This window comes from Pezoporus occidentalis, unplaced genomic scaffold (genome assembly GCF_034315485.1).
Source record: "Pezoporus occidentalis ecotype Australia unplaced genomic scaffold, CSIRO_AGI_Poc_V1 ctg113, whole genome shotgun sequence".
In the NCBI taxonomy this organism is placed as follows: Eukaryota; Metazoa; Chordata; class Aves; order Psittaciformes; family Psittacidae; genus Pezoporus; species Pezoporus occidentalis.
The window spans coordinates 2,308,438-2,329,947 of NW_026912918.1; the positions used below are offsets into that span (position 1 = coordinate 2,308,438).

At 39.5% G+C, this 21,510-nt stretch overlaps 2 protein-coding genes across 2 annotated transcripts in view; one reads left to right on the top strand and one right to left on the bottom strand.

Moving 5' to 3' along the window:
* PDXDC1 (pyridoxal dependent decarboxylase domain containing 1) overlaps positions 1-21,510 on the top strand; it is a 102,640-nt gene that overhangs the window by 16,307 nt on the left and 64,823 nt on the right. The gene's annotated exons all lie outside the window — the stretch shown is intronic.
* BMERB1 (bMERB domain containing 1) overlaps positions 1-21,510 on the bottom strand; it is a 50,611-nt gene that overhangs the window by 11,377 nt on the left and 17,724 nt on the right. The window contains exon 2 of the mRNA XM_062635347.1: positions 14,670-14,793. Coding sequence (XP_062491331.1) covers positions 14,670-14,793 — 124 coding nt within the window. The remainder of the gene's footprint in view (positions 1-14,669; positions 14,794-21,510) is intronic.

Sequence of the window (21,510 nt, forward strand, 5' to 3'; positions counted from 1 at the left end):
AAAAAAAACCAACCCAAATCCCAGTGGATTTCTCATTTGAAAGCTGGATTGTCAGCAGGGTTTGACTGAGAGCATATCTGTATTACTGTCAGGCCTCTTTAGGAAGTAAACACAGCTTTGGGAATCTTAAAGTGAGCAGTAATCTGCAGAGTAGAGATAACAAAGCTCCTTTGGGTCCCTTAACCTTCTATAGAGAAGCTGGAGAAACACGCTGAGCCTAATTCTGCAGCACTCTCTGCTGTAAGTCAAATCTACCAGAGTGCAAGACAGGCAAGAGGAGAAGTTAAACTATTGTCCAGCTTATTTACGAACACTGTTACACTCTCTGTGCACTTGGTGCTTTCCTTGAAGGAGAGCAGCCAAGGTTGTTGGTCTGTGCAGAATGCAATGTCTTTCTCCCTGTAAATACAGCATGGCGTAGGGTACTGGAAGAACACTCTTCAGGTCTGTGTACTTGTCCTGGGTTCAGCAGTAGCATTCATTTTCTCCTTCTTGGTAGCTGGTGCAGTGCAGTGTTTTGACTTTCGGCTCGGGAACAGAGCTGATAACAATGATGTTTTGGTTTGGCCAAGCAGTATGTGAGCCTCATGCTCTGCCAGGGAGGAGGGGAAGCCGGGAGGAAGCAGAGACAGAACACCTAACCTAAACTGACCAAAGAGGTATTTCATACCACAGCACATCATGCCCAGGATGTAACTGGGAGTTAGCCGGAAGGGCTGGGAGACTGCGGGGTTGGAGGAGGTATCAGTCAGAGGTTGGTCAGGCTGGGGGGGGCGAGTTATCGGTCAGCTGGTGGTGAGATGTCGTATTCTCTTCCCTTGTTATTTCCTTTATCATTGTTATTATTGGTGGTAGCAGCAGTGATTTGTGTTATACCTTAGTTACTAAACTGTTCTTATCTCAACCCGTGGGAGTTGCATTCTTTTCGGTTCTCCTCTCCGTCCCTCCAGGAGTAGGGGGAGGGAAGGAAGGGGGGAGTGAGTGAACGAGTTGCCTGACTGGGTTTAAACCACGACAGTACTGAAAGAACACTCTTCAGCACCTGCAAAGCTGCTCGAGATATCTGCATAAAATCTGCAGTATACAAACAACCTTTGCTGAACTCTGGCATAGACAGTACATTCCTGCCAGTCCCTGTGAAATCATTTTGATGTTGTAGAAAAAACAGCAGTAAAGCCAGCAGCAGTTACAATAAGTCAGATTTTCCCCTAGGGCTGAGCTTTAAATGTCTGCCCAGTAATCTTAAACACATGAGTATGATAAGAGGGCTCTTATTAGGAGCCCAAATCCATTCCTACAGTAATTGCAATAGCATTGAACTAGGGATGAATTCTCAGTGTGCTTTCACATATTCCTGACACTGTTTGCAATTCTGTTTTTCCGTTTCTTGGTGGCTTATTATAAGAAACCCTCTGTATGCTTGGAGATATCACATAAGCGTCTATTCTTCTTTTCTCTTCTGGTATCTCAAGCTGCAGCATCAAAACCTAAAAGGAGACTCTGTTTGCCCCCCAAAAAGATAAAATAGCTCATAATGAATAAACAGCAAAAGATCTTCTAAACATGATACAAAATGACAGGAAAATAAGTGGGTCGGAAGAGCCTGCAGTAATCTGGCACAGTGACTCAGCCCCCAGTATGTGTTTCTGTGGTCCAGTTACTAGGAGAATAACGTTCTGAGCTCTCTCATTCCCCTAAGATCCGCAATGAGGTGACAGCATGAGTCACCTCTGCTGTGCACCATCTGGACTGAGGGGGAGCAGGGCAAGGAAAACAGAGGAGACCTCCTATTCAGCTGTGGTCTGGCAGGTCTCCGAGGCTATGGAAGATAATGGCAGGCAGGATTTAAAAAAGAAACATTCTGTACTGGACACACAAGTGTTTGTTAGAAATTATTTTTCTGTTTTCAGCTGAGGAAGAAAACCAAATTCCCTAGTATAAGACCTAGGTACTATCTAAAGCTAGGGATGAAAAAAAAGCAAACATGATAGTAAAAAGCAGTAGAAGAATCACTAACCACACTAATAGTCAGCCAAAGAAGAGATGCCCAACAAGTTTGTCAAATGCTTAACATTTGAGAGTAAGAACTATTAATAGCAGCTATATAAGCATCAAGTATCTTTTTTCATTGATTTTTCAGGAGGAGCAGAGCAATTCAGTGTGTCTAGAGAGCTGCTGCCTGTGCTCAATGACTTTCAAAGCTAGAAATAGATCTGTGCTCCCTCTAGCATGTCTGTAAGAGAAGGTCTGAGATTCTTTTGTTTTCTGTTACTGCATTTAAGTGCTTGAAGTTAAAAAGTGAATGTAGAGTGGATTTGTTGGTTTCCCTCTCTCTCTTCCAAGAGGGTTTGCAGGCACTTAGGTTATTTTTAATTTGCTTTTAATACACTCCTGTCCCAGAAGCATCATGCTTGTAATTGTTAGTTTCTGAAGGCCACGTCCTAGGCTGGCAACATCAAAGTCTAAGAATCAGATGTTACGTGAAGTCATGAGTTGACATGATTACATGTATCTGGAGAAGGTCTCAGTATAAGAAGATCATCTTCTTGGTGGTGTCACAAATGAACATGCTGAACACCAGCCGAGAGCAGCCAGTAGGGATGGAGAAATTTGTGTGACTGAAGAGCTGCGTAGAAAAATAAGAGAATTGCTATAGACAGTGATGTGTTGTCAAGCTGTAGATTTGTTAAAATAAGGACTGAGATGGGGAGGAGGGACATAAGTGGAGACTGCCTCTGGGGACTGCAGGTGTTTAAGGCCTTGCCAAAGCAGTGGCAAATGCGGAATGGTGGAAGTATCCTGGAAATACAAAAAAACAAGAAGTTTATGTATGCCCCTCTTCCACATTTGACTCCATTTTGTTCCTGTCAACTAATTTTAGTTTCTTAAAACTTCTAATTACAAATCTGAGAAATCACAGGCAACATAATGAGTTGTCTGAGTCATTTATGATGTGTGTTTATCACCTTGTTATTTAGCTTAGCACCTGGTGCTGCTCAGGCTGGAAGACACAGAGCTGGCAATTAAGGTAACAGATTGCTGACCAGCGTGCTTGGCAGGTCAGATTACAAATCAAAAGTCCTATGATTAACTTTAACTAATAAAATAAGTGTGTCTATCTTTTCTTGTTGAAAAGTGCTCTCTGATGGAGGAACAGTGGGTAGAAGCACTGGACCGCAGCTTGCAAAGTAACAGTGTAATTCAGCTGTCGCTTCAGACAATTGAAGATGGCAGGACTTGAAAATCTCAGTCCCTGGAGGTCATATTTAAGGCATATTTCACAGAAATTCAGAACAGCGTCTAAAGGAGCTGTCTGTATTTCATTCTCATTGACATTGTTAAATTCCCTTGAGCTTGGCCATCTCCTCTGTCAGTTATGAAGTTTTACTGTCAACTTCACTAGTAACAAGAGGAGCCCCACTGGGAAGGGGAATATTGCTCTACATAACAAAAACTAAGTTAATTTGTCTAAAAATGTACAATAGAGAAGTTAGATTTAAATCCAGACGCATAACCCCACTGCAGAAGCATACATGTAAAAGCATAGGGCCAACTTATGCGCATGGTTCATTTAAACTGATCTGATAGTTTTGTTTTTTGTTATTAAGCAGCAGAAGGGGGAAGTTCTAGGTTTGGCTATGTGTTACGTTTTGTCTCTAGCAGAATCAATGATACATTTCCTTTTAATTTGCCTCTGTATTTGACCTTTTCACATATTTGATCTTTGCTTTTAAACCAGAAGAACAACTATTTGGTATCAAAGCTGGAAAGAATATAAAGGTATAAAATGAAACATAGACAGTCAGTCCATTTCAGGACTTTTCAATTCACTGTTGAATCACCACTGATCTGTGGTCTCCTGTTTATAGCAGAAGGCAACTGAAAGAGGCTGCTGAAATACCACGGGTCAACAGTTACAGGTTATCACGGAGCATCCTTGCCTTATAGGAAGATCAACTGTGCAAAAGGGTGGGCCACAGTAACTGTGAGCACTATTTATGTAAATGATGCATTATGAATATATTATCTTGGATGCATGGTCTCATGGCAGACAGATAATTAATTCTACCATCCACTCATGCAAACCAGACCACAGGTAGCTATGCACTGGGAAATCAAGACCAGTTTGGGATTAAAGGTTACATTTGGATATACAGTGCTAAATTACTGACCTAAAAATTACTAAATCAAAAGATTAAAGATACCCAGAGCTGTTCCCTCTTCTGTTAACAGCAATTTGTGACAACCATGACATATATTCAATGCAGAAAATGTTATTTCAAGAATATTTTCTATGAAATAATTATTTTCCTAGCTGTCCAACACAGATGATAATGAAAGTCTCTCCATTTAATCTTTTTCTCTTTTAAGCCACAAATATCCCAACTAACAGATATTAAGTCTACAATTCATTAAATATTTTACTAATTGTATGTTCAGCATTATGCACCACTAAAAAATGCTTCTCTTTTCTGAGCATTTTAAAATAGCAACTTTTCTGCAACACAGTTGAAAATGTAATGTCATATTTTCCTCTGGGGTTGACCCTTTGCTGTCAAAATGGGCAAAGGAGATGGCTCTGCAGAGAGATCAGACTTAACAAAGGCATTTTTCTTTCCTCTTTTGGGAGCTATCTTGTTCAGTTTAAAGTGCACAGTCTGGAACTTTGCAATTTGGTCCTCAACTCATGTTCCTGTGGCTTCCGGTCTCCCGTGTGAAAAAGTGGGAGACTCTCACCAGAGCTGGACCTTTCAGGAATTCCTAGTTCTACAGATGGCATGCTGACATCCTTGAGGCTCCCAGATCCATGGCAGTCCCCTAGACATGTCGTCCCTAATCTCAGAAGCCTCAAACTTTGAGTATTCGACAACTTTCATTACAGAAACCAGTTTTGCATCTTCCAGTTTCCTGATTATTTCCTCAAGGCTTCTGCATATTTGCAGGTGAGACACTATTGCAGTATGCTTGGGATGGGAAAAACGAATGGGGACACACAGTCACAGCCACATATTAATCCTATCTTGCAGAACAGTGTGTGACACACCAGGCTGTATCAATGGGATAGCCATTGTATCCCTCCTAAAGTTGGGCTTGGTATTTTACCTAATCATACCTTATCTTCCGAAGCTGACAACCTGACATGTCCATTTATTGAAAAATATATATCATCACAAAACTGCCTCCTTCCCTACAGCATCAAAGTGCAGCCTATGATCCTAGAGCAAGATACAATTGGGGGAAAGAAAAGGGAATTCACAGGAAGTGATATTTTGTTAAGATTATAGAACTGTGAAGGAGAAAAGATTTATTACTCCTTTCCATGAAAAGACAGATCTTGCCAGAAAACACTAACAACTACTCTATTAATAAAAAAATACACCCAAAAAACAAACCCCCACCCCCCCAAAAAACAAACCAAAAAAAAAACACAAAAAAAAAAACAAAAAACCAAAACCCAACACCAAACTGGGTTTGTTGGTATTATTTCTTTGCTCTGTACTAACAGCTAGGTGCCAAAATTCAGAGAAAAGCACTAGATACTGCACATGTAAATAAACAGTCCTAACACTTCCATTCTTAAGTTCAGAAGAGAGAAAATAGATAAGATACAGTACAAAGACAAAAAGTAGCAGAGGAAGCAAGAAAGCAAAAGTCAAAACATCTGCTTAGCAATATACAACCAGTAAGTTACCAGTGCTATTCACACTCTTGACAGTCTGTTCATCTTTTTTACACTCGACCTCTCACACTTAGCCAGGGTGATGCTTAGTGTGTGTCACTGTTGCCACAAGTGACATTAAGCCACTGGGAAGTCACAGCTGATGCTACGTTAGTGAGTCACTAAAACAGAGATAAAGTATTTGGTTGAAAAAGTAACTGAAATTTGAAATGAATCTCATTCATATAAAGACAGCAATCCTTGCTGCCTTTTCTCACTTCAGAATGGAAACACTCCACAAAGCAGGCTTTTTTGTACACTATTACTTTTTGAGTTTAGCCAGTAATGAGATTGTTTCATGTTCCTCCTTTGTGTGAGTCTGCTGAATTTACTGCACTCATTCTAAATTAAAACATATGATTTCTAAGTTGTTTTACTGAAGATTATCATCACCAAAGGATTTAACATCTCACTTCTGCAGTTATTGTGTAGCTTAACGTTATTTCACTTTGCAGTGGTTGCATAAAGCCAGGCAATGGGCAGACACACCTTTTTATGCTATAAAATACCACTGTGCTATGCATACTGCAACAAAGGTGAGAATCCTATCTCTCTCTTCTAACTCTTCTTATTAGTAATACAGACAATAAATTTTTCTCCATCATAGATCTGCCCTGAATTTGAGATTCTACTATTGCGTCCAATGCCCTACAGAATGACCATTACTGAAGATCCCACCTCTACTGCTACTAGAAATGGATACATCGATGTCACAGCAAATTGAGATTTATGGGGTTGTTTTTCAAAGTGGGAAAAGGATAATGCTTAAAAATGTAAGGAAACAAACAAAAAAAAACCAACCCATAAGCCTAATTGGAAGCAAGAAAAAGCAAAACAAAACAGGAATTATGTACTCTGGACAGCTAATTAAGATGTGGGACTACTAGGATGCGTTTATTACCAGGACAAAGTCAAACTGCAACAAACATATCTACATAAAGGTAAATGTTCCTGGGATTACAAGTAAACAAACGTAACAGTATGAAATCGTCTAAAAACCTGAATAGACCTATGGAGAATTTGGGTGATGTAGCTATTAGGAGCACTCTGAAGAGGGAGTAATCTAAGTGCGCAGTGAAAGTGTACAAAGACAATGACCAATTTTAATTCTGCTAAATCAGTGTGGAGGTGAATTTGGCTTTTGCACAGTATTAGCTTAGCACTGTAATAACCACACAGACATTAAGCAAATACTGAGTATTATAATATTTTTACAGATAAAACAAGTTTAATAAGGTAAAACTGTTTTCAATAACCGCCTAAAGCAACCTAATAGGGATTATTGTTTAATATCTTCCCTATAAATTTAAAAATTGCCATTCTGTATCACCTACATGGCAGAAATAACCACTCTGAAGACAGCTACCACAGGTGGAAGCAACTTTCACAGTTTTTGTTCAAGGTCATCCAATATAGCTGGCTTCAAGTTTTTACTTTCCATCTGGAAAGCCAGCAGTATCAGGCACTGACAGATTTCCTGAGGAGCATGTTTCATGATGACAGTGAATGCTATTTTATAAGAGCTCCATGCCTCTTCTATTCACAGGCATAGGCAGTAACTGTGGGTGGTAAGATCGCACCTATACTATTAATGTTTATTGGGTCAGAATACAATAATGCATTTTAAAATGCATGTATCTTGCACTACAAATGATTTTAAGGTTCAGTTTTGATCTGTTCCTGTATCATACAGAGGTCTGAGGTTTTGCTGCCCGTCTCCTCCGGCAGCTAAAGCGAGTTAACACATGCATTATCTATTTTTTACAACTGTATTTTCCATCATAGTAGATTTCCATGCTCCCGAGTGACACAAATCCTAAACTGCTTCTGAAGCCACACACATTGTGCAACAGAGAGGATGCTGCCTGAGCAGCCCCCTCAGCTTTTGGGTCTGTTATCTCACCAGGAAAACAAAAAAAGGAAGTGGGATAAGGAGAATTAGAAAGGGAGAGAGAGCATGCGTTTTCTGTAGTGGTGTGGCTGCTTCCCTTAACAGTGAAGACAGACTGAAAATTTACAGTTTGACCCAAGCCTCTTTTTTATAGAGAACATTTTAAGAAATAAGCTGAGAGAAGTCTGAGGCAAATGAGGAGGAACAGTGGCTAGTTGTAGAATTACAGCTTTTCCATACATATTGTCTCCTTCATATCAATATGGGCTGAGTCCTCAGCTTTCTGAAAATAAACCCAGAAGAGCTGTCGATAGCATACAATGGCCTTAAGCTGTATTTTCATTTCCTGGGCTGGCTGGAGATGGTCACAACAGCTCCTGGCATAATTTTATGAAATTTCACAGTATCAGTAGCATAGAAGGAGAGATGCTGCAAAAAACCACAATTGCTACATAACCTTGACGTATCCTGAGGTGGTTCATCCTGGGCACTAACTGAGACACAGCCTTGAGACAAAAATAAGATTCCATAATGTAATTACAGAGCAAATGACAGTGCATCTGCTCTGCTGTGACTATGGCTGCCTGAGCTAAAATATGATTGCACAGCGTAAACTGTAGCATTACCTAACTGAGGAAGACTTGATTTTATAGTCTGAAAATCAGTTCCACGTAAGCTTTAGGTAATTCTTCATAGCAAGCAGATACTCAGCTGGAAATAATATGGACTTCCTGCATATGAACAGTACAGCTGTCTTCAGCTGCCCTCCTTTTCTTTTTAAAGGAGGAAATAACAGCATGGAGCAAAGCAAAGGACAGGCTTACAAAGGCTAATAGCATATTTGACTTTCAACTCATACCAAGGTCTGCGAAACATAACCTGTTAATCAATTGCTTCGGCTGGTTTTGCTTAGTTTTTTGTAACTGTAAACAGAAAACCAAGAATTATTTTTAGAATGATTAGAATTAGAATTATCAGAAAGCGGGCCTCTTTTAAAGTATACACAAGATGAACTGTTTCACTGTGGTATATAGCATGTAACCTGTTAAATGGATAAAATAGTTCAGCTGCTTTCCTTGGCTTTCAGATACAAAAATATCAGGGGCCAAGAGTATGCCGTCACACATCTCATTTTATTGCGCTTCACCCAGCAACACTAAAAAGCTGCATTTTGCAATAAAGAAGCCTCACAAAATCAGAGATGTCAGTTGGAGTTTCCTGTACTCTGTGCTTTTGCTTCACTTCAGAGTTCCACAACATTACATTGTTTAAATGTATTTTTGTCTTTGGGTGCTTTAGTTTTTAATTGCTGAAATGAGGTCGTACATTACGTTTAGTACACTAATAAGGAATTTCCACTTCTCTCTGCTAGGCAGAGACAAAAGCCCATACAATGGAATACAAGGCAGTACAAAAGAGAAAAAATCACATGGATTGAAACTGTACAGTTATTTGTGGTCCTCACTTAACTTTTGGTGTTCCGTTTTTAAATGGGATAAATCCTCTTTCCACTGTTCTCACTGAATGGTCACATCTTCTGTATTTTGGGGAAGTTTGTCTTTAACATGGTGACACAGAAATACCTACATTTGTCTAAGAGCAAATACCAAAACCAGGTATTCCCCTTCAACAGTAAATTACTGGTCACTAAAACCCAGTATATACTGCTCTGTGGGCCCAGTACAGAGATGCAGACAAATTGCAACACCTTCTTAAAGATATCTTCTGAACTTTAAAATAATTGTGATGGATATTACTACATACCTGACCTGTTCACCAGCCAGGAACGATGCAATTTCTGGAAGCTGTCAGTAGATGTCTGACAGTTTAATTTTCAGAGCTGTGCTCTGTAAACTCTGCTCTGAGTTCCGTTTTGAACCGGGATACGTGGCCACCTTGGGTGCTGTACTTGGAGCCATTCACTGCCTGCTGCCAGAGCCGGAGGCACTGGAGGTGGTCACTAAAAAAGCATTGGTTTTTGAGGACCTTAGCTGGCAGCCCATGGCCCTCTGTGCCACACAGGCCAGCAGACAATAAGGAGAGTGCACAGTTTGTAAGGAAGGAAAAAAGCTCCTCGGGGCTGTTTCAAGAGCAAGGTGGGTATCAGAGGAACGGCCACTGCACAGGCCCGGCAGACAGGGTGGCCATTTTGTACAGCATGGTTGAGCTGCCACAAAATGGCAGCTATTCTGCCTCATGCAGCCACAGAGCTCATTTTAACTGTGAGGGCAAGCAGTTAGCACTGCAGGCATGGCTCTGCAGTGGAAGGGCCTCTACGAAGGACTTTTTTTAACCAGAAGCATAAACCCGCAGGCAGGTGAGTGACTTCAGTATTATCTGGTGACTGAATTCAGTATCATGTGAGTTACTGTTCCTGACTGACTGTCCAGGTCTCTTTCTAAAGGTGGAAAATTCCTTCCCGGGAAGATTAACCTTTCTGATGATTACACAGACTGAAGATCGTGAGTAATTTCAATATCCAGTACAGCACAGAGCAGCTTGATTATTCACACTGTGACTGTTGCAAAGAGGTGGAGGGAAAGTCGTAAACTGAAAAAACGAGCTTTGATATTTTAACTCAATCATAGAAATGTATGTGAAATTTATTTAAATATCATTGAAATTTTCCTCACTTAAATTCTGAAAACTGAAAATCTGGATTTGTTGAACTAATAGCATGATTGATAGATACAGGCTACAACATGAGAGACTGAGCTTGCTTGAATATGCATGAGGAAAACCCCATATATAGTTTTGTATGGGTTTTAAACAGTATTCTATACCACTTCTTAAGTCTAATACTATTAAATAATTTTATTTTTTTTTTGTTTAATCCTTGATTCTCAAATACTTTAAGACTTGCTTTGAAACAATGATGATTAAGTATCTCACTTCTGTCTCTTCATCGTCCCACTCATTCTTTCACCCCTACAGGATGACTCTTCTAAAGCTTTTAGTGATGATGAACTGTTAAGTAAAGATTTTATTTAGATACTGAAGTGTTACCAACTGTGAGTACTGTAATGTAACATTTGAGTAAGGATGTAGGGGTAACACACTTCATTTTATCCTATTTGTTAAATTATAGCCTTCATTAGTCATTGGTGTTACTTTGCTCAGTGGGGAGAGAATATGGGCCCCATAGTATTACTATAGTAAAAAAAAATACCCTTGATACCTGAACCTTCAAAGCAAGGAAAGCTGTCTGTATGCTTTCCTAAAGACTCTCTCATGTAAAGTTCATGCTGCTTGCAGAGACACACATGCCATACACAACACAACGGAGGAGCTGCCTGAAAGACTATTACATTATCAATGATGTCACATCTTAGCAGGGTAAGTTTTTACTGGTTCATGCACAGAAGTGTGAAAAATACAAACCAACTTCAGGTCTGCTCAGCATCCAATCCTTGCCAGGTTTTTGTTGGTTGTTTTGTGGGGGCAGGTGTGTTCTGGTTGGTTTGGGGGGGGTTTGTTCTGGCTAATACGCTAACCTAGAGCAGTTCTCTGCCAAATGCCCTTATTTTCTGACTACTGCATTTGTTTCAGCAAAATGTTGCCATAACATGTAAGACAACAGATTTTGTTACAGAGCCGTTCCAAACATCAGTCGGGGTGTCTTTTATTATTATCCCATCTCTATCTTCTTTGTGTGTCTTCTTAAAGCAAAACAGTAATTTCAAGTTTGCAGGTTTAGAGCAAGCTCCTTTCATAGATTAAACCTGCATTGCTCTGACAGGGAAAGAGTCTGCTCTGATTTTATCAGCAACAGGTCTAGCTTGCAATGTGGGTTTTTTTCTTATTCTTAAGCGTGAATATTGTTAAAACAGGGTGTCTGTGCTGTGAAGAGTTGTGGTAGTTGCTGGTTTGTGTAAGTAAAGCTGACAGACTGTATGCCTCCAACAGGAGGAAGTCCTGGTCACCATGAGGACTAGTGATACACTCGAGAACAAGCCCTACAGCTTATTTCCCCTATTTTTAGTTTTAGGGTTTTGTTTTTTAAAGCACAGCTACAATGTACAAAGTAGCCAGACCCTAGCTTCAGGGGTGTGGCTACATGTGTATAAATAAAAAAGTCAAACAGAGAGACAGTGAGAAGAATGAACCACTACTTTTAAAAATCATAGCTAGAAATGTAAGCTGTGGCTGAATGTGTAAATTATAGGGAATTATTTCATCATATTTATGCCTTTATAAGAACTAAAAGAAGTCAAATTTAACTCAAGAGAATTCCTACTCTGTTGCTAACAGCATGAGGGGAAAAAAAAAAGAATAGAAACATACACATTTTCTCCACTACTGTATGTATGTTTTATCCTTTTGTTACAGTTGAATGACAAGCTAAAGCAGGTGCAAGACCTAAAGAGATCTGTCTCTCATTAAAGCTGGTTTTGAACTCAGTGGTCTGAGCATAGGAATACTGCTAGTTAGCAGCTACATGTTCAAAGTTGAGTTTTCCTTCAGCCTGTCTGAGGTGGCTCAGTTTCATGCTGTTGGTTGTATAGGTCATTCATAGGAGGATCTAGTTCTGTCAGAAGAAAACAATTACTAAAATTCATGACCTACATATAGACTTCTGGCCTTGAGACACTGGCAATGCATTACTTCAGGAAACAACTGAGAAATATATGGCCACATATAAAGTCTTTTACAATATGTCTATGAATTAGTTTAGGTAATTTGCTTAAATGGATACAAAACTTGTACCACTGACGTAACTGTGAGCTGTGCTGTTAATCGCAGCAAGAGCTCATTAAAAGACATTTGTCACTGAAGACAAATGCAATTGAGGTCCTCTGTCAGCATAAACTACCCTGAGTGAAAGGCAGTAAAGAACAGGTGCTGCTCTATTACTTGGGCATTGCTAGCAACATGCTTTTCACTTGTTAGGAAGAAAATGTAAAAACATTTTAAAAACTGAGATAATGTCAAACAGACAATCTATTGGACTCCTAAAAGCTATTAATGGAAGCATGTTCTCATTCTGGAGACCATTGCTGGGTGAGAGAGGCAGCTTTTTCTTTCACACTTGATGAGCCGGTATGAAGAACCTGGCTGTTGTAAATGAGCTTAGAAAGGTGGGAAGCTTGAAAACTCATGACCAGTGCAGTCTTGGTTTGCAAGTGGAGTCCCAGTGCAGAGAGAGATGCCATACCACCATTTCAGTCAGTGGTGTTAACAAACTGAGTTTAACTCCCTCAAGGATTAATGAGCAGTGTCAGGATATTCTGCCACAGAGAAGGGAGCAATCAGACTAGAAATCTGTGTGAATATCCCTAGAAAAATAGTCACTTGGTCATGTGCACTGAAGGAATTAGAGTGTCTATGGCAGTGGCACAGATCTCAGTTCCTCTTGCTGAGGACAGGGGCAGCAGCAACAAGCTTAGCTTTCCATGACTTAAAAAAGACAAAACAAGTAGGGCCATCCCTGGCAGTTGCTGCCTGTCACTTGTCTGCTTTGCTAATAACAAGGGCCAAACCTAGCGGAGATTGTGATGCTCAGAACAGCTTTCCTCACTCAGGCAGTGAACTGCTGGGGAGTGTTCCCAGGTAGCTCTAGGCAGAGTTTATTTGGACATCTAATGCAGGAAGAGTACTGTTGCGCAGTACAAATGTCAGTTATAGTCCATTTTCAATAAGCAAGCTCCTCTGTGTTAAATTCCTCCCTCAAACACCTGCTAGGCAATACACAGTAAAGAGTGTCATGAGTGTGAGCATGGGGAAAATGAAAAGAACAGACTGGATACAGGAACAAACAGAACAAGTGAAGAGCATGCAGAACAATGACAAGCAGATGTCCACCATGGCTCTCATTCACTGGGACAGCTTCAGTCTTTTGTTTGATACAGAAAATATCAAGAAAAGTGCAGGGTTCAAAGATGAGGCTTCTTACGGATTAAATCTATGTACAAGCCAATAACCAAGTAGTATTCGACTATCAGGGGCAGGTGTGACAAAACCTTTCCTATTATTTGTACCACTACAGAATTATTAAAGGTCAGTATCACTGTTACCTGTCCTTATTTCCAAAGGTATCTAAGCAGTGATTCTGGGCTAGAAGTCTTCTGGGATAATAGACCGATATCTGTGCTTGTTTGAGGGTCAGGCTTTCAATCTCTAGCAGTGCAAGTCAGGGCACTGAAATTAACCTCCAGGTGCAAGGATTAAAGTATCGGTCCTATCTTTGTATTTTAAAGAGAGAAGAGAGCAGGTTTTTTTCAGACTACTTCATTAATGCCAAGGGTCTCGGTTCAGCAGGTTTTAGATCTGCTGAGGTTCTTAGCCTGGCAGCAAAGGTATTAGTTTCTGACCCCAGGTACTCACAGACAGATGGGACTTCAAAATAATGTACTATTTATTAATAAGTCCTGGTCTTCTAAATTCAGTGATTTAGGAATATAAACCCTATTGACTTCATCATCAGAACTAGATTACTACTCATGAACCTTAAATGAGGCTCCTACGTCTGGCCCTTTTGCCAGTTTTGAAAATCCCAAAATCCCTCTTGGGAGTATTGCTACTTAATTTGATACACCAAAATGTGTTTTGTTTTCATAACTTAATGGTTTCCATTTAACAAATGTCAAATCATGAATGCTATTAGTCCAGAACACAGTGTGCTCTCTTGTGACATGAACTATCTAAGACCACTAATGAAGTGAGGAATAAAGCCTGAATTAGGTCAGACTGTGGAAGCTCCAAATCCCCTACCTGTTGATATTTTCTTCAGACAAACATCCTTCCATAAAGATTGACGTCAGGTATAAAAATATGCTCTGTAGACATGTGCTTTGCTAAAGTTTCCTTTTGTAAGAAATAGATCCCTTTTATGTCTTCTGCAAATCATATTGAATAAAAAAGGTGCCAAATAAAAAAGGTAATTTCCTTTGCAACTACAAAAATAATTTCCCAGTGGCATTTTGCAAGCATTCACCTAACCGGAATGCTCTTTATCTTTCTTCCTTTTAAAATGTCAAGCAGATAAAAGTCTTCTAAATAGTATTCTTTCCTATTTTGATTAATTTTGCATAGTGTTTTCCTAGAAGTATTGATACTTACATAAACCTGAGTTCTGATTCTCTTCTGACTAAGACTTCCCGAAGTCTCTGGATCTTTGCCATCTCGAGCTCAATTTCCTCAGGCATCATTGTTGTTTCAGCCATTGAAATGATGTCAAGTTGACCTGTGTGTGAAACCAGAGAAAATGGGTTAAACTAGTCAAACTACCTTAATAGGTTCTTTTATGAGTGTAAATTTAATCAGAGAACTATCTGACTATGGGGTAATTAATGCAAGTAGTAAAGAATATTCTAGCTAAATGCTATGTTGAGTGGTTTCTCTACTGTCTTGCTTTTACTTTCCATATAACCATTTTGAAGTGAAAGAATCTGTAAGCCAATGACTTTCATCCTGTAAGAATCTATGTACCTCTAAGGAATCCCAACTCAATACATAATTATAGCTACAGTTCCTTAATTGGTATCACTACATACTTTGAAAGAACAGCCATAGATGGCTACAAAACTCACTCAAAGCCATTACTTATAACTCTTTAGAGTCCTATTTTGGTGCAAGTGCAGGCAGTGTAAACTGGTGAGGGTTTCCCATCTTTAATTCTTAGAACTCTTCATGCCATTCCACCCTCTCAACTTGACTCATAGCTAAACCCACTAGAAAAGGGCAAGGATGTGATGAGAAGTGACATAGGACCTAATTCTTTGAGAGGCTGAATGTTTCTCGCTACTGCACTGAAATCAGTGAGAAGACAAATAGCACTATGTAGAAATTACTTGGCAATTGGTAATGCCTGAGTCCTTCTATGATTATTTCTCCGTAATTGATGTATTATCTCTTCTAATCCACAGAGAAACAGAGTTATGAATTGTGCTTATTGAAGGGAGAAGGAACCTATTTATAGAAGCTGGATTAGGCAAGAGGCAACTAGGCCTCTGGAAAACCTTATTCCAAGGGTTCCCTATACTTGGCCTTCATTGAACAAGAATTTAGAGACAAAAAAAACAGAGTGCCTGCATGTTTTGGTACCCAAATGGTGACATATTCTGGAAAGCAGGCCTCTTTAAGCTGATTGGTTTAAAAAAGAAAATAGAGAGGTCAAAGTATACTCCGCATGATTATGCACAAAACAGGAGACAAAAAAAAATCAGAAAAAAAAGTTATTCAGTTAATTAAGAGGAGACAAATTCTGAAGTCCCTCATGACAGACTAAGCAGAAACAGCTGAGAAGAATTTCTGACAGAAACTTGGAGTAGGAATGAAACTACAAAATCTCAATAAACACAGCCTCTGCATGAGCTTAGTTCACAAAGATCTGTTCTCCCAAAATGGAAGCAAAATAAAAAAATTCTATAAATATATATAAAATATATACTTTTTTTTTTTTAAGTTATCCTGCTCATATTGTCTGTAAGTTTTGGCTTTCCTTCGTAATTAAGAAGGTGAGCAAAGAAATGTTAAAAATCACTTTTTTTTTTTTTCAAGATAACAGTGTTTTGAGGAAAAAAGTGAGACAGATTTTGAAATGTCTCTCATGACAGAGCAACCATTTCTCAGTGGCTGTTTTTAAAACTCAAATTGCAAAACTGGTTGGTAAAATAAGGCTTACCTTGTGTGTGTGAACACACAACTGCTGCCTGTAGGAGATGGATTTTCCTATTAGAAATCGTTTGTGTTTGTTGGGGTATATTTAGTTGAGGTGTAGCCTGGATGTCCTAAAAAGTGTTGATCCAGATGTCATCAATGGCTAACTTCACAGTGTAAAACACATGGGTCTTTTCAAATTCCAGTCACTAACTTAGACATTGAAATAGAACCTAAAAACCTTTGAATCCTAGATCTGTTTGAGGAAGGTTGAACACAACTGAAAATGCCTTAGGGACTGTATCCAGCCCCCACCTTTCCCCTCACACCCTTATCTACATGTGTGGGAATGAGGAGCCATAGCAATGTCTTCAACTTCATAGCAGAGTACCCAACATGCTGTGCTACTAGTAACAGATGGCAGAATTGTAATTCAGTATTCACTAGATGTTTATCAGCCATCAGTTAAAAGAAACTAGAACAAAGATTCTGTAAGTATAGTTTTGCCTCTTGTTGCTTTTTGAGGTTCTGGAGTTATTTTAACTGCTTGCAGCATAATGGGCTTTGGAGCAAATTTATTTTCCAAAAATATGAAGCAGGAAGGAAGTCATTCTGATGCTACCATGAATTAAAGCCAATAATGGTGGTAATCAGAAAAACAAGGCACAAATATATTAAATGTACATATGTATTTTAAAATCGGTATTTGAGCTCAGAAAATTGGGGGGGGGGGGGGGAAAGAAACTGTCTTATTTCCAGTCTGCAACTCTAGCTGTAAATGCCCCAGTGTTACCCTTGGATGAGATCAGCCATCATACTGTGATTTCAGTAATTCAGGAGGGGAATCATGAACAAGCCTTACATCCTAAATATATGCTTAAAGTCAACACAAGAATTTCTGTGACAAGCAATAGTCTAGTCTGACCTCTTGCAGAACAGTGACAGATTCTCCTTCACATCCCACTCAACGTGTGCTTGAACCAGAAAATATTTTTAAAAGCTATCCAAAATTATGAAATGTTTTCAAAAGAATCAAAAATATAATCAAGGCACCACAAGTCTGGAAGTGGAGGGAAATAAATATAGAAACTGTAAGAGATTAGTTCACAACTTGTCTGCAAACTTAGAGATGTAGCTAGAATAATAGAGATATAAGGAGTGGCACAGTTTATCAGTACATGTGCTGTGAGCATACTGCAAAGTGATTAATTCTCATGGAGATCTCAAACTGGAGGGAGGATTGGCCAAAGCTTGACTAAGGGAACTCTGAGAGGAAAAAGCGGACTAAGCAGTTAAAATGGGAAGAAATTTGAAGGCAAGGATACAGAGAACTGAGTATGGAGACTCAGGAGTGCTAGAAGAGATTAAAAGCCAATTCCAGAGGGATAGGCATGGTCTTCCAAGAGAAAGAACTGAATTCAATCCATATTTTATACATGTTCACCTGTGCACTTTTAAGAAATGTTAGCATTTTTGCATCCCATCTCCAGCTTTTCTAAACCTCCCATCCTAAAAGCTAAAGACTAAATGAGCTCCTTTGACAGCTGCCAATTCCCTTTATATAGGTGAGTCCACAGGTCTCCTAAACCCAACGCAGCTACAGTATGCCTCCTACTCTGGCCCCTTCTGAAGCATATGCATTTTTAAGGAAGGTTTTGAGGAAAAAGGCACAACTGAAACACTCTAGTTCCCAGCAATCCTGAAACAGTAGAGCACAGGTGTGAGAACACTCTGGAAATACAAGCCTCTGAAGAGGCCACAGGTCAGGATTGCCACCTTATACCTTCACCATTGTGATCCCCGCAAATTACCAACCTGTTTGTGTCTGAATTTCTCTTCTAATAACTGTGGATAACTGTTTGGCCTACCTGACAGAAGCTATGCTGAAGGATAATTAATTATTTTTCATAAAAGAGTTTGAGCTCCTGGGATGTAAACCACTTGGAAAAGACTATATTAACATTATTAAGCCTTTGAGTAAAGCTCTAGCTCTGTCCCAGTGACGAATGACACATGTAGTGCTTTGAGACACAATTCTGGACAGGTTCACACAGAAGTCTCTTACCTTTTCATGCAAAAAAGGCAAAATGTTTAATATTATTTAAAGGAGGCATGCATCAGTCAACTTTTTTTTTTTTTAGCATATATTGTTATTGTGAGTTACATCAGAGTGATTCGTGTCAGCAACTCCGGGGTCCTAGTGATCACTGCACATTGTGTGGAGATGAAACCCCTTGTGACCATTGTGCTATGTGCAAAGGGTATGATAAGTGTCCCTGCCAATACCACAGCAAGGAGGAAGAAGAAACAAGGGAATAATTCCCCTGGGTCAACCGCAATATTGTGCAAAGAAATGTTTTGTTCATTGTTTAAATTGCATGAATGTTCTTGGGGGGGGGGGGGGGGGGCTAGGTAACTTAGAGATACGTCCTGTTACAGGACATCTTCCTGTTAATGCATTACCAAGATGTTTAGTAACCTTTCTAAGATATTTCTTCACCCGGAGACAAGACCCCAGCAACAGGTGGAGAAGCCTGGGAAAAGAAGACAACAGTATTGGCTGAAACCCAAGAAGCCCGGGAAAAGAAGACAACAGGATTGGCTGAAACCCAAGACCAAAAAGTACAAGAGACTATGTCCAGAAGTTCCCCTTGTGCATCTCAGCCCTGCGGAGACTCCCCAGCGCACCCAGCGCTGCTTGCTTATTGCCTCTCAATTATAATAAACATCAATTAAAACAGATTGGCGATATTAGGTTTTTATAACATTATTAAGCTCTGTTTCTGCTTATGAGCTAAAATTCATAAAGTAAAAGTGGAGACAACACTGAGATAAGTCACAGTCAGTAACAGGACGGAACTATTGTGTCTGCTCTGCAATCTCCAGGATAATTTTCAACGACAAAAACATTATTACTGTATGCACAAAAAGGTACTGGCATGAAAATAGTTACTATATAGAAATAAAATTATCAAGCTATTACATATAATGAGAGGGACTGAAGAGGTAAACCTGAAGCTACTTATGCGTATTTTTACTTCAATTTAAATGCAGACTGGTGTAGTTAAACTGGGTATTAACTTAATGATCACATTTCACCCTGAGTGTACCAGCCAGAAACATCAGCCACCTGTGATGAAAAGCAACAAAAAAAAAAAAATGAAATGCCTACTAAGTCAGTAAGTGTAAAGAAAACTTCAAAAGAAGACTGAAGCAATACAATGAGAAATGGGAGAATGCCTTATTCCTGATGCCAGTAGTTTCAGACAAATTGGTAAAGAATGCTGTAAGGAAAATGTAATTATCAGCAAAAATCCTGCTGCTGTCACTTGATGTGAGCATATTGTTCACTAAGAAGCTCACTGTGCTCTACAACCATTAACTGGTTTAATTCTAATTTGGAGGTTTTATTATCATCTTTGTGAGAGACAAAGGCATGGAGAAGGTGAGGTGTTTCAATAACACAAAGGGACCCAAACCTATGCTGTAGGAACCCGAACTGTGTCATTGTTATTCTGGTGATATCCACATGTTGAACAGCAACAGAGGCCCAGAGTTGGGTCTGGAGGTTTTCTGTATGTTTTTTTTATCTCTTTGATTTAACTCATCTGGAGCCGGATGCAGTGGCCAAGTGGCCAGTAACTAACCTGTGCAGAAAAAAACTACATCTAATTGATTATTCCTAATCTAGCCTGCTGCAGCATTCTATTACTGTGAATCCTAACAATGATTAAATTTGGCATGTGTGTAGAATGGTATTCAGTGTTTTATGCTGGAATTACCATATAAATACAGCCAATAGCTAAACACGATACAAACAGCTGCAGTGTATTTCGCTGCTGGCTTCCCTAACAGGCAGGCAACATTGTGCAGTTTAAAATGCGAAGACTGGCATAAGACTGTATCAGTGTGGAGGTGACCTGACTGCCATGGTGATGATAGCCAATTTAGTCAAAGTTGGAACCATCCTGCTGGTTTTATTAGGCCTCAGTAACTAGGTAGTAGGTTATGCTGAGGGAACAGGAGCACACATACCTAACGAGTTTAAACACCGGGGTAAAAGTAATCTCTAAAGACAATAGCAGTATGCTGAGGCTATTACCAGAAAAAAAGTGGGTTTTTTATTACCAGAAAAGAGTAGCAAAAAGTGGTGTTTCTACTATCCTTAGATGAGCTTCCACTGCCATCAATAGCACTGAATGCTGGAGATGACACAGCTGAATTTTCCTTCTAGCAGAAAGCCATATTTTTTTTCTTCTCCTGCTGTGCCTGTTACAGCTTTTGAATCCCTATTAATACTTCCCATGGGTTGAACAACACATTTATTTTGGAATTACTGGCAGGTAGTGCCATGAAATGCACTTTATGCTGACACAAACTGGGACCCCATCTGTCACAGGTGGTTAGATGTGCTTTGTCCCTGCAAGTAATGGTGGCCAGAAACTTTCTGACAAAACTGAGTCTGCTAGAAAATGCCAGAGAAGTGGCATTCATAGTAACTGGGGGATACCATCTTGGATTCAGTATGTTTCCTATGAAATCTAAAGGAATGCCTCTGCGCAAAGGGCTTGGTTTCCTATCAGTGCGTGAGGATGCAGAGCAGCCTTGCAGTTCCGAAACTGCTAAATTCTCCATAAAGAGCTGGAAGCAGAAGTTTCAACTGTTGTGAAACTCCTAGGTGCACCAGAGATCGTTCTATTTGCCACATAATTTCCTTCCAAGGTATATTAAATCATCTGATTTAATGGACTGGAGATCTGTTCAGCCAGCCAGCTGTGGTCACAATTAAAATACTGGGATTTGTTTTGTTCAGGTCATGAATACTTTTTTTAATTATCACAGATTTATACTCTAGACATATTACAACCTAAGTTTCCACTTCAAAAATGTCTAACACTCTACCATATGACCCCATTTTTAAGTTAGGTAAGCAGAGGATATAGAAAGCACTGTGTGTGATTGCCACCTGCACTCCCAGAATCACTGCCCCGCCTGTTCTATATTTAAGGGCCTCTTAAAAAGACTCTTCTAGTTGCCTATCCTGTATGTTAATATCGTCAAGCTTTGACCTTCTACTGTTCATTATTTACCTTTGCAAAAAGCCTGTTGGCAGCTGTCTATTCTTTTCCACTTCAGACTTTTGTACTCTGAGATTTCTTTTGAAATATAAATGCCAGATTCACAGCATTGACTATTAACTCTTTCCTTTAACTTTCAAAGTACTTTTGGTTTCTATGGTATCAGACTCAAAGTATTGTACACAGTGACTCCTTTCATGTCTAATGTAAGAAAGTGTCTGTAC